At 41.6% G+C, this 13,851-nt stretch overlaps 1 protein-coding gene across 1 annotated transcript; it reads left to right on the top strand.

The window, feature by feature from the left end:
- Window positions 1–5,348: 5,348 nt before the first annotated feature.
- LOC141140985 (thrombomodulin-like) lies at window positions 5,349–11,084 on the top strand. The gene has a single exon (XM_073628608.1). The coding sequence runs from the start codon at window positions 5,541–5,543 to the stop codon at window positions 7,188–7,190; it is 1,650 nt and encodes a 549-aa protein (XP_073484709.1). The 5' UTR covers window positions 5,349–5,540; the 3' UTR covers window positions 7,191–11,084.
- Window positions 11,085–13,851: the final 2,767 nt, after the last annotated feature.

Below are 13,851 nucleotides of genomic sequence, written 5' to 3'. Positions count from 1 at the left end.
GCTTTGAGACGCAAAAATCTGACATAATCATACCACCAGGGAGGCTACGAAGTTAATAATTGCCTCAGCCGAGAATAGCATAGCAGGGTAAATGCACCCTATAATACAGTATCTTACAATACTGTACACCCCTAACATTTTTGTAAATATTTTCTTCTATCTTTTCATGTGACAACACTGAAGAAATGACACTTTGTTACAATGTAAAGTAGTGAGTGTACAGCTTGTATAACAGTGTAAATTTGCTGTCCCCTCAAAATAACTCAACACACAGCCATTAATGTCTAAACCGCTGGCAACAAAAGTGAGTACACCCCTAAGTGAAAATGTCCAAATGTGGCCCAACTAGCCATTTTCCCTCCCCGGTGTCATGTAAATCATTAGTGTTACAAGTTCTCAGGTGTGAACGGGGAGCAGGTGTGTTACATTTGGTGTTATCGCTCTCACTCTCTCATACTGGTCACTGGAAGTTCAACATGGCACCTCATGGCAAAGAACTCTCTGAGGATCTGAAAAAAAGAATTGTTGCTCTACAAAAAGATGGCCTAGACTATAAGAAGATTGCCAAGACCCTGAAACTGAGCTGCAGCACGGTGGCCAAGACTATACAGCGGTTTAACAGGACAGGTTCCACTCAGAACAGGCCTCGCCATGGTCGACCAAAGAAGTTGGAGTCACGTGCTCAGCATCATATCCAGAGGTTGTCTTTGGGAAATAGACGTATGAGTGCTGCCAGCATTGCTGCAGAGGTTGAAGGGGTGGGGGGGTCAGCCTGTCAGTGCTCAGACCATACACCGCACACTGCATCAAATTGGTCTGCATGGATGTCGTCCCAGAAGGAAGCCTCTTCTAAAGATGATGCACAAGAAAGCCCACAAACAGTTTGCTGAAGACAAGCAGACTAAGGACATGGATTACTGGAACCATGTCCTGTGGTCTGATGAGACCAAGATAAACTTATTTGGTTCAGATGGTGTCAAGCGTGTGTGGTGGCAACCAGGTGAGGAGTACAAAGACAAGTGTGTCTTGTCTACAGTCAAGCATGGTGGTGGGAGTGTCATGGTCTGGGGATGCATGAGTGCTGCCGGCACTGGGGAGCTACAGATCATTAAGGGAACCATGAATGCGAACATGTACTGTGACATACTGAAGCAGAGCATGACCCCCTCACTTCAGAGACTGGGCCGCAGGGCAGTATTCCAACATGATAACGACCCCAAACACACCTCCAAGACGACCACTGCCTTGTTAATGAAGCTGAGGGTAAAGGTGATGGACTGGCCAAGCATGTCTCCAGACCTAAACCCTATTGAGCATCTGTGGGGCATCCTCAAATGGAAGGTGGAAGAGTGCAAAGTCTCCAACATCCACCAGCTCAGTGATGTAGTCATGGAGGAGTGGAAGAGGTCTCCAGTGGTAACCTGTGAGGCTCTGGTGAACTTCATGCCCAAGAGGGTTAAAGAGGAAGTAAACTCTGATGGATTTACTTCCTATTTGTTTCCCTGCAAAGGTAAAGCATAATGGGCTACTATGCATCGCATAGTAGCCCATTATATGTCACTTACCTGACACAGGAGCCTGCGATGTCACCGCTGTCCCCTCTGGTACGGAGCGTCCATCTACTTTCTTCTATCGTGGCTCCAGCGATGTGATTCGCCGGAGCCGCGATGATGTCACTCCCGCGCATGCGCACGGGAGCCGTCACTAACGGCATATCGTCATTAGCAGCGGCACGCTCTGTGCGCCTGCGCGCCTCTGTCTACGGCGCATACGCCGTAGACAGCGGTGCCTGTCTTTTTGGAAATATCTCCTATACCGTGTAGGTTTAGGAGATATTTCTTGGACCTACAGGTAAGCCTTAATCTAGGCTTACCTGTAGGTCAAAGTGGTCTGTTATGGGGCGTACACACGGTCGGACTTTTCGGCTACAAAAGTCCGACAGACCAAATCCGGCGGACAATCCGATCGTGTGTGGGCTTCCCCGGACTTTTGACGGACTTTTCCAGCCACAAATCTGACGGACTTTAGATTTGGAATATGCTTCAAATCTTTACGTCGTAACTCCGCCGGACCCAGAATTCCGCTCGTCTGTATGCTAGTCCGACGGACAAAAACCCACGCTAGGGCAGCTATTGGCTACTGGCTATCAACTTCCTTATTTTAGTCCGGTGTACGCCATCACGTACGAATCCGTCGGACTTTAGTGTGATCGTGTGTAGGCAAGTCCGTTCGTTAGAAAGTCCGTTGAAAGTCCGCCAAAAGTCCGTTGAAAGTCTGTCAAAAGTCTGTCGGACAGGCTGTCGGACTTTTGTAGCTGAAAAGTCCGACCGTGTGTACGCCCCATAAGGGTTTACAACCACTTTAAGGCAGTGCTGGAAAATAATGGTGGCCACACAAAATATTGACACTTTGGGCCCAATTTGGACATTTTCACTTAGGGGTGTACTCACTTTTGTTGCCAGTGGTTTAGACATTAATGGCTGTGTGTTGAGTTATTTTGAGGGGACAGCAAATTTACACTGTTATACAAGCTGTACACTCACTACTTTACATTGTAGCAAAGTGTCCTTTCTTCAGTGTTGTCACATGAAAATTAATAAAACTTTTGACCCGCACTAATGACAAACAAATAAATATAAAGGTGATGAAACATCGCCTTTAGACAAAATTCAAATATATATATGTAACCATATAACATATGGATAAAACATGTGCAATGAAACGATGAAACTAGCATCAAAGGCTACGATATATTGTGCAACAATAAAGATAATGGTTTGTGTTAGTCCATATGTGAACACCCGAGTATGATGTTAAATCAAGTGAGGGTCCAGTTGTATGAAAACACAAGTGCTTGAGTCCACCACCATAAATAGAGTGCCTGGCCGCTTAAAAGAAACCCCTGGAAGACGTAATTTGCTTACGAAACGCAGCGGAGGGCTGAGCGGCGTCATCGCGTCACCTCCCACTGTTGTTGCGAATACCAGCTGGACAGGCCATCTGTGAGCATCCGGCCGGTGCCACAGACGGTTTCTCCAAGAACGTTTATTCCTGATTTTACATGTGAGTGTATACTTCATTTGTTTTAATAAAGCCTTAAGATTTTACACTATCGGAGCCCTCCCCTTCTCTTTTTATGGTTACATCACTCCGCTGAGGGCCAGGTTTCCCGTGGATCTATCCATCTACACTAAGGTCCCTGATGTCCCATTCCAGCTATCCATCTCAGGCTTTATGGTGGTCCGGAGTAGTAAGATTCAACAGATCACTCAGACCCTCTGTAACGGGGGTCATGGGTTTCTGGTAAGCGGCCAGGCACTCTACTTATGGTGGTGGACTCAAGCACTTGTGTTTTCATACAACTGGACCCTCACTTGATTTAACATCATACTCGGGTGTTCACATATGGACTAACACAAACCATTATCTTAATTGTTGCACAATATATCGTAGCCTTTGATGCTAGTTTCATCGTTTCATTGCACATGTTTTATCCATATGTTATATGGTTACATATAAATTTGAATTTTGTCTAAAGGCGATGTTTCATCACCTTTATATTTATTTGTTTGTCATTAGCGCGAGTCAAAAGTTTTATTAATGTTCACATTGTGTGTTTGTGTCACATATAGGAATTCGCAGCTTGGTTTATAATTCATTTTATTTTGTTATCCCCCCCCCTTCTTGAAAAGATAAAATAAAATATTCACAAAAATGTGAAGGGTGTACTCACTTTTGTGAGATACTGTATATATTATAGTTTGTAGACGCTATACCTTTAACACAATCCAGTTAATATACACTTATTGGGATTTTTTTTTTGTACCAAAGACATGTAGCAGAATACATTTTACATTTATGAAGAAATTTGATTTTTTTTTAAAATGTATTGGATATGTTTATATATATATATATATATATATATATATATATATATACATACATAATGTTAACCATCACGGTCCCAGAAACCATGATGTAATAAACATAGACACAGTTCAAAAAGATTCTCTATAGACGAGTACCCATCATAGAGACTAGCCAGATTATAAAAAAATCCAAGAGAAATAAAATTAAAAACTGTTCTCTACATACATAAGAGAAACTGGGACGACCGCAATAGTTCACTGAGCAAATATAAACCATTCTGAAATACAAAAGAATGCAGAACTATCAAGAGAATAATGTCAAAAACAAGTTGTAACCAATAATAGGACAAATAAAAATAGAAGTAATATATAATATATATATATATATATATATATATATATATATATATATATATATATATATATATATATATATATATATATATAAAAATGACAAACACACCAGTATACCCATGTATTATGAATGAGCGTACATAGAAAAAGTTCTGCAGAAACACTATATATATATAGTAAAAAACACACACACACACACACACATATATATATATATATATATATATATATAATTTTTATATTTTTTCTAATTATTATTATTTTTAATTATTATATATTATATTTATTTTTTTTTTTTTTCAAAATTTTCAGTCTTTTTTTCATTTATAAATAAAAAAAAAAACCCCAGTGGTGCTCAAATACCAACAAAAGAAAGCCATATTTTTTGTGAAAAAAATTATATACATTTAATTTGGGTACAGTGTTGCATGATCACGCAATTGGCAGTTAAAAGCACAGTGCCGATTAGCAAAAAATGAACTGGTCATGAAACTTCTGGAGGTCAAACGGTTAGCAGAAAGAAAAAATCCCCTAAAATGGACTTAAGGCACATAAAAGTATAGTTGAAGGAGTATACAAAGTATTTATAATACGAAAAGTTATTTATTAATAATTGAACATAACCACTAAAAATGTACATATATAGGTCTGGAACGATGGAATGCTTAAACAATTTCTGATATTGTCACCATATTTGTAAACACATATGAAGACCTCTTTGCCTTGGAGGTCAAGTGGTTAATGCACTAAATTCATCCCAAGCCCCTTCCTTTATTTAGAGGATGCCATTCCCAGTGGCTCTGGAGGGATCTGCATTTGTTGTTAGAATGAGACACATCAAGTACGTACAACCTGCAAATCTGATAATGATTTTCTCTCCACTGAACGTATGCTTTTTAATGAGCCTGGCACTGTTAGTCAGCGTGGATGTGGTCCAAGTTTCCTACTGCACCCTTCACTAAAATAAATAAGTCATTTCGATTGTGGAAGACCTTTACATCACTTTCCATGAATGAATTAGGTGTTACAGATAAGTGATCATTGTCCCGCACACCGTGTCACAAGTTTAACATTCTGCTTAGTGCTATAAGTGGCTCCAGCCCTTCCTTCCAGGCATTTCCTTCCTTCTTCTGTGTGACAGGCTGCAAGGGGAGGGCTGGGAACGTATAAAGTTGGGCACAGACTTTTAGGCATGACACACACCTCTGCGAGTGCGGTTTTTATCTTGTTACCAGCTGGAATACTTGCAACTTTTCTTGCTTTCACCCTCCGCCTGGCTGCCAGCACACTACTCGTCCGCGCCCTGCGACAATAATAATGCTTCTTCTCTACGGCATTTGGGTGCTGGTCACCTGGTCTGAATTTGCATTGTTGGCTTCATTGGCTGAGCGCCAACGAGAGTTTGTGTGCATTAATCAAGCCTGTTACTCTGTGTCCTGGAGTAGCAGAAGATATGCAAGAGCAAGACAAGACTGTGTAGATAACAAGCAAGTCCTGATGACCGTGAAAAGCTCTGAGCAAGCAGACGTAGTTAAACAATTTCTTTCCAAGGTGAATGCGGACAATATCAAAGTTTGGATTGGGTTGAACCCCAAAAAGGGATGCACAGATGTGAGCCTGCCTCTACGGGGCTTTACCTGGGTCACCGGTGAGAGTAACACGAATTCTATTCTCTGGAAAGATGATGAACGGAAGTGTACTACATCTGGCGAGCTCTGCGTCACCATGAACAATAGGGGCACCTTGGAAGAGACTGACTGCACGATCAAATCAGATGGCTTGTTGTGTGAATCCAGTCGCTCAGCATCTTGTGAACCACTTATGGTACCACATGATTACAATGTCACTTATTTTCACAAATTCTATGGCATGGGCCTTAGTTTCAGCAACTTCTATCCTTCTGACACCCTTGTCCAGATACCTTCAAACCAGGACCATCTAATCTGTGAAGATAATGGAGATGGGCAACCGAAATGGAACAAGAAGACCCCAGGAGCCTGGCCTTGTGAGATCAAGAATGGAGGTTGTGATTTTGAATGTACGGTTGTAAGCGGCACCCCGGAATGTAAGTGCCCCCCAGGATCAACTCTTAAACAGGACAAAAGGTCATGCTCCTCGCCTTGTGATCCCAACCTCTGTAGCCAGGACTGTGATGAAAACTCAAAACCACCTAGTTCTCCCTGCAGCTGTGTTGAGGGCTACCTTGCAGAAGATGGGAAGACCTGTTTAGATGATGATTGCGCAACCGACCCCAATCTCTGCGGGTACCGCTGCACCAAGAGCAACGGCAGCTTCACCTGTGGCTGCAAATCTGGATATACAAATGTCAACTCTGACTGTGAGAGTCCTGGTGAGTGTGGCGTGAAATGTCAAGACATTGACGAGTGTGAGACGACCATGTGCGAACACACCTGTGAAAATTCCCCTGGCAGCTTCAAGTGTGTTTGCAATGAAGGATTTATCCTTAACAATATCGATCACAGAAAATGCAAAAGGGTTTGCAATACAGAAGTCTGTGAGGCCGAATGCAATAAAAATGGCTGCAGTTGCCCAGATGGGTATATCCTGGAAAACGACGTCAAATGTGTGGATATGGATGAGTGTTTGGACAGCCCTTGTAAGTGGACTTGCAATAATTTCTTGGGGTCTTACAATTGTACCTGTCCAGAGGGCTACACTTCCCACAGTGATGAATGTGTTCCTGATGGGACGGAAGGACCAGGAGTAGTTGCTACAGAGGCCACATCACCGGACTCCTTCCCACAAGTTACCTTCAGCATGGAACCAGCTATACTGCTAGGGGTTTGCATTGGGATTATATCCATGTTGACTGTCCTGATAACTATGGTGTGTTACATGCTGAGGAAGCACTACATGGACCAGCATGACTTTGACTACAAGATTAATAACAATGAGAAGTATGTTGTACTTCAGCAGGTAAAGACGATTCCACAGTGGAGATACTAGTGGTAACAATGTTATAGACTCTTAACCAGGAGGACACTGACAATGACATGATGTTTCGGGGACAAAATGACGACTGTACAGTTAATTTGGCTAAATACTGACCGCACTGGCTGAACCTGCCTTTCAGACATGGGCAACTACTGTGACTATTGGGGCTTAATAGAAAAATATAGAGTTATTTTTAGTAAGTGTGTACGTAGTAGGAGTCTTGTATAAAAAAATGAATTGACCGCATGTCACCAAACGTTCCTTTAGCGTCACAGAGTCTTTCCATATTTTGTTTACACATATTACCCTGAAATACCTCATTCAGGCAAGCACTGCATTATGGCCACTGGATGGAGCTAAAGAGCATAGGAAATCAACTTATTTAAAGAGGAGTTCCACCCAGGGGGTCCATTAAAAAAAATAAATAAATAAAAGTCAGCAGCTACAAATACTGCAGCTGCTGACTTTTAATTGGACACTTACCTGTCCCTGGGTCCAGCGATGCGGGGGATCGAAGCCCCGCTCGTCCCCCCCCTCCGCTCGTCGGCGCCGGCATTTCAACTGTGGGCGCCGGGCTGTGGCCTCACAGCCTGGCACCCACTGCGCATGCGTGAGCGGTGCCGCGCGCCGTGATTGGCTGCTCAATCACCTGGGACCTGTAATGGGTCCCAGATGATTGACAGGAGGGAGGGAGCAGAGCTGAGCCCTTCCTGTGCCGAGGGGGAAGTGATGTCACCAGCCCAGGCAAAGGAAGAGGCAGACTACGAGGGACCACCTAGCAACAGGCATTTAGAGGTAAGTCAAAAAAAAAATATCCAATTTTTTTTTTGTTTTTGTTTTTAGAATTTTTCAGGTATTTTTGTTTTTTTGGGTGGAACCCCACTTTAAGTGTTACTAAACCCACAACAGTAAAATCAGTCTGTATATGCAGCATAGCATGCTTGTTATACTCACTGCATTGTGCTAAAAAGGCTGTCCTCCCCTTCTTTTACTATCCCCAATCCATCTGCTGATGGAACAGAGCCTTGGAGGCACTCGGTTTGGTGCATGTGATCAGCACAGAGCACTGTCCTGACAAAAAGTCAGGGGTCATGCAGCCTCATAGGGCAGTCAGTGTAGAATGAAGACTCCTCCTACAAGCTTCAAGCAGACACTGATAGACGTCACAAGACTGCTCTAACTGCTGATGAGAAAAGGTATTTAGCAAAGGCTGTTTGATCCTGTTCCATCTTATCCTCCCTTTCTTACACTGTCTCCAATCCATCTCCTGATAGAACAGAGCCTTGGGGGGATGAGCTGCACATGCTCAGTTTGGTGTGTATTCCTAGAGGGTGTTTTTTTCTTCGGAGAGTGCATGTGATCAGCACAGGACCAATCAACACTGTCCAGACAGAAGGTCAGGGGTCCTGCATCCACATAGGACAATCAGGGGAGAATGAAAACTTCTACAAGCTTTAACCAGACAGTGATAGTCACAAGACTGCTATATACTGCTGATGAGAAAATGTATTTAGCAGTTTAAATTTACTAAAATAATTGCATTTCCGTGTACTGTGGGAGACCAGATATAGTGAACGCAGGATCCTGGGTTTAGTAACACTTTAAATCAGGGGGTCTCAAACTGGCGGCCGTCCAGCTGTTGCAAAACTACAAGTCCCATGAGGCATTGCAAGGCTGACAGTTACAAGCATGACTCCCACGGGCAGGGGCATGATGGGACTTGTAGTTTTGAGAGCCGTGCTCTAAAGTAGAACTAAAAGTTTGGATAGAAAAGGTTTAGAACCACTATCAATTTTTTTTCCCACCTGTGTCCGATTGAGGAGATTTCCCTTCACTCCATGTCCTGTGAATACAACATTCCCTATTGGATGATTTCTTCATAACTCCTGTTCTGGTGAAAAAAATTGGATTTTGTCTGATTTTCATTTGCAGTGACATTGGTGATCAGGACAATTAGAGAGAACGAATCTCCCTAGAAGGGACACGGACAGCAAAGACTACCTGATTAAAAAAAGTTGTGACTTTATACAGACTGTAAAGTGCTTGTAAAGCCAAAACTTTTTTTTTTTAAATAAAGTGTGGAAGGGTTGAATCCCCTGTCAGGTTTATATTGCTTTTTTTGTGATTCCCCCTCTTTATAGGTCCTGATGATCATTGGCATTAAAAATCCAGATTTTTTTTAGTGGTCACAAGGGTAGGAGGTGAGGGATAACCTTCCAGTGGGGACATCTGTTCTGGTGCAACTGTGAAAGACGGGATATTCCCTCACTTTGATGAGATCTCAGCTTACTTCCTGCTGAGTCTCTGGTACAGGAAGTGAAGGGAAATCTCCCCATAGGATCCGTGATGGGGTCTTCACCATTCCCTACTATATACCCAACTCCAAGAATTGAAAAATAAAATTACACTTTCAGTGGACACCCCCCACCCCCACCCCCAACTTTGCACTTGGGTTAAATACTTCTTAATTCTAGGGGACAAGGAATGACATGTAATACTTACCTTACTCCTCACTCTGGACCTCTCCCTGCTGGGGTCTTAACCATTCCATACTATATTTAAGGCCCAACTGCAAGAATTGCAAACAAATTACGCCTTCAGAGGACCCCCCCAACTTTGCACTTGGGTTAAATACTTGTTAATTCTGGGGAACAAGTAATAAGGTGTAATACTTGCCTTACTCCTTGCTCTGGACCTCTCCCTCACTCCCACTTGCTGGTGGTCCTCACGTACAATGCGGGGCCATTGGCTATTGATCATTGAGCGACAAGGCCCCTTTATAGAAGAGGCTTCAGGGGACCAGTCGCACAGACAGTGTGGGGGGGGGGGGGGGCTGCTGGAGCGAGAAGTAAAGTAAGTAATAACCTACTCCTCTATTTCCATAGTTGACCAGCACCTTACCCTTGCAAGGAAGGACGGGCTTTTGCAAGGGTAACCTTATTGTAGTTCCCGGAGTTGGGCTGTAAGGCTCCATGCACACTAGCGTATTTTATAAGCTCAAAAAATGCTAGAAAAAAAAAAAAAAAAAAAAAAAATAAAATACCGATAATAGCATTTAGTGCCAGTTTCTAGTAGTGTTTTAGCAGCTTTTAGAAGCATTTAGCGTTTTTTTTTTTAGCATTTTTACAGTAAATGAAGAAAAAAAACAAAAACTGATAATAGCATTGTGTGCCAGCTTCTAGTAGTGTTTTAGCAGTTTTTAGGAGCTTTTAGGAACATTAGCATTTTTTTTTTAGCATTTTTACACTACATGAAGAAAAAAAAAAGCTGTTGGGGGCTTTAGAAGCGTTTAGGAGCGTTCAGCTTTTTTTTTTTTCTGCTGGAAAAAACGCTCCAAAAAAACTCTACAAAAAAATTTTTTTTCTGCTCCTGAAGCTGAAAAAATGACACCTAGGATAACACTGTTTAGCTTCTAGGAGTAGGAAATTTAATGCTAATAACAACTTCTAGGAGCTTAAAAAAATGCTACTGTGCATGGAGACTAAAACTTAAAATGAATAAATAATTAAAAAATTAAAAAAGGTTTGGGTCGTACATGTGCTTATTCATTTTTGATATGACCTTTCTATTTTTACCTGTTTAATGCTGCTGTGCAACCAATCGAATTTTGGTTTCCCATACTTTGGATGATTGATGATTGGTTGAAGGGGATTACTGTACATTGAGTATCACCACCACACTGTTTGTTTTTTTAATAAGATCAAAGCTTTTTACACTGTATTCCCTTTTTTCTCCTATTGAGTAGCTTTTCCTGTGTAGATATTGTAAAATAATTGTGCATAGTTCTAAGAATACTTTTATTTATCTGTGGAACATAGCTAATGTGAAAGGTACACAAAATGTTTTGTATTCATAAAAAAAAAAAAAAAAAAAAAAGAAATAGGTTTATGCTATTGAAAGCAAAATAAAGATGTTTATTAATTCTCAACATTAAACATATGTTTTTTTTTTATTTAAAAAAATAAAAAATAACTGTTTCCATAGTTGACCAGCACCTTCCCCTTGCAAGAAAGGATGGGCTTCTACAAGGGTAACCTTATTGTAGTACCCGGAGTTGGGGGCTCCATGCCTTACTATATGCAGCAAGTAAGCAACATAAAGCAACCGAAGTAGATTCATGTCGATCTAACTTTTTATACAAACTAAAATGTAGCTGCTATGGGATTGCACACATTGCATATTTATTTTGCTGCTTTGCAGTTATTAAAGTGATTGTAAACCTTCCATTCTTTTAACTTTTAACCACTTCAACCCCGGAAGGATTAACCCCCTTAATGACCAGGCCATTTTATGCGATAGGGCACTGCGTCGCTTTAGTGGACAATTGCGCGGTCGTGCGACGCTGTACCCAAACCAAATTTATGTTCTTTTTTTCCCCACAAATAGAGCTTTCTTTTGGTGGTATTTGATCACCTCTGCGGTTTTTATTTATTGTGCTATAAACAAACAAAAAAAAGCGTCAATTTTGAAAAAAAAACTTTTTTTTTTTTTACTTTATGCTATAATACATATCCCCAAAAAATGTAAAAAAACAAATTTATTAATCAGTTTAGGCCGATATGTATTTTTCTACATATTTTTGGTTAAAACTGTGTTCCCTCAGTGTGTTATAACTGTGTGTGGGGGGGGGGGGGGGGGGGATGGGCTCATTGGGACAACACAGAAATCGCTGTTCCTGATTACTAGGAACTGGAAAAAATGGTTTTGGAGAGGAAACTGTGGAAGAGACTAATCCTAAGGGTCACTGCCACATCCCAAAACAAACTTGTGGAAGAATGGGGTGCCCCCAGAGGATAGTATGGGCAGAGAACCAACAAAGGATAGTAATGGAAAAGATACAAAGTATATGTAAAAAAATTAACACATTTTATTTAAAATACAAAAAAAGAAAAAGCACAAAAATTTATAAATATCTAAAAACAATCAAGAAGAACATGGTCATAAATGCAAACTGGATGCTGCACCAAACGCTTGGAAAAGGCAGCTGCTGCAAAACCACCCTACACATTTCGGAAAAACCACAAAAAGATTGATTTCTTTTTATGATGAGTGTACTTCCTTCTTCAGGGGATCAGGTAGAACGTGTTGTTACATTTCTATCAAAAAAAGATATATATATATGTATAAGTAGCCAAACACTACAAAGTGCAATAAATTTACATATTTGGGTTGATTTATGGAAAGGCGGATATACAGTCAAAATATACAATTAAGTACTTACAGATCAAGGATGTTCTTTTACAAGAAGATGATATGCGGGTAGATGGGATCCCACATCCAGAGATCCCTTTGAGGATCAATTAAAAGCAAGGGGAGGCCCCAATCATGGGGGAAATTCCATCAACCCGTTCAATAAATCAGCAGAATGCAAAGCATATAGCAATTTTGTCAAAGGTCTGGGATGGGATCAAACACCACAAGGAGGCGGGTGCGGCAAGTCAGAGCTCACAGGAACCACCCAACATGGGTATGAAGGGTACAAATCTGTCAGGGCAAAAAGGAAAAGAGAGGGGAAAATGTGTATATATATATATGTATGCTGTAAGTCTATCTATATAGCACGAAACCATTGGTAAACTCCCATTGAGTGAATAAGGAAAACAAAGCAAGCAAGGACACCCTGCCAAAAAGGGAAGGAGAATCAGTGCTAAAAAGGTACAAATCAATATATGGGGCAAGAATGAAAACTAAGGGGTGATCGGCATAACAGAGAATATACTATGTAAGAAAAAAGGGGAACCAAAGTTATGTTGTTTCTAACTAGGGATGAGCTTCGTGTTCGAGTCGAACCCATGTTTGACTCGAACATCGTGTGTTCGGTCGTTCGCCGAATTACAAACGATATGGGCCATTCGCGGCAAATTCGAGTGGCGCGTCACGGCCCATAATTCACTGCGGCATCGCAAAGCATTGCTGGCTGATGATTGGCCAAGCATGCACTATGACCCGCACGCTTGGCCAATCACAGCGCTGTCTGAACAGAGAGCCATAATTGGCGAAAGCCAAGGAGGCTTTGGCCAATTATGGCTCAGGGGGTTTAGTACACGCCCCACACTATATAAGGCCGCCTGCACGGCGGCCCTGTGTAGTGTGTTCCAGCGTTCAGAGATAGAGAGAGAGAGAGACAGTGTCATTTGATTTACGTTAGATAGAGTAGGCAGGTCGAGTCAGTTAACTGCAGTTACAGTGTATTGTGTATATATATACATCCCAGGTGTTGTGTGTATAAATATATATATATATATATATATATATATATATATATATATATATATATATACACTGTATTCAGTTTAGCTAGATCCTGTTCTTCTCTTCTTAATATACTGACAGGCAGGCAGGTGTTTTTATAGTATTTCCAGCTACTGTACTGTGTACCCTGCACAGTCTGACCTACAGTATAGCAACCTGCAGCCAGGTGCTTGTGTAGGCTCATTGAAGTATTTCCAGCTACTGTACTGTGTACCCTGCACAGTCTGACCTACAGTATAGCAACCTGCAGTCACGTGCTTGTGTAGGCTCATTGAAGTATTTCCAGCTACTGTACTGTGTACCCTGCACAGTCTGACCTACAGTATAGCAACCTGCAGCCAGGTGCTTGTGTAGGCTCATTGAAGTATTTCCAGCTACTGTACTGTGTACCCTGCACAGTCTGACCTACAGTATAGCAACC

This window comes from Aquarana catesbeiana, linkage group LG04 (assembly GCF_042186555.1).
Source record: "Aquarana catesbeiana isolate 2022-GZ linkage group LG04, ASM4218655v1, whole genome shotgun sequence".
NCBI classification, from domain to species: Eukaryota; Metazoa; Chordata; class Amphibia; order Anura; family Ranidae; genus Aquarana; species Aquarana catesbeiana.
The sequence above is the reverse complement of the archived record's forward strand: the minus strand, read 5'-3'. Positions and strand labels throughout refer to the sequence as shown.

What these genes read in the sequence shown, in the direction of transcription:
- LOC141140985 (XM_073628608.1), top strand. Translation starts at nt 5,541, where the DNA reads ATGCTTCTTCTCTACGGCATTTGGGTGCTGGTCACCTGGTCTGAATTT.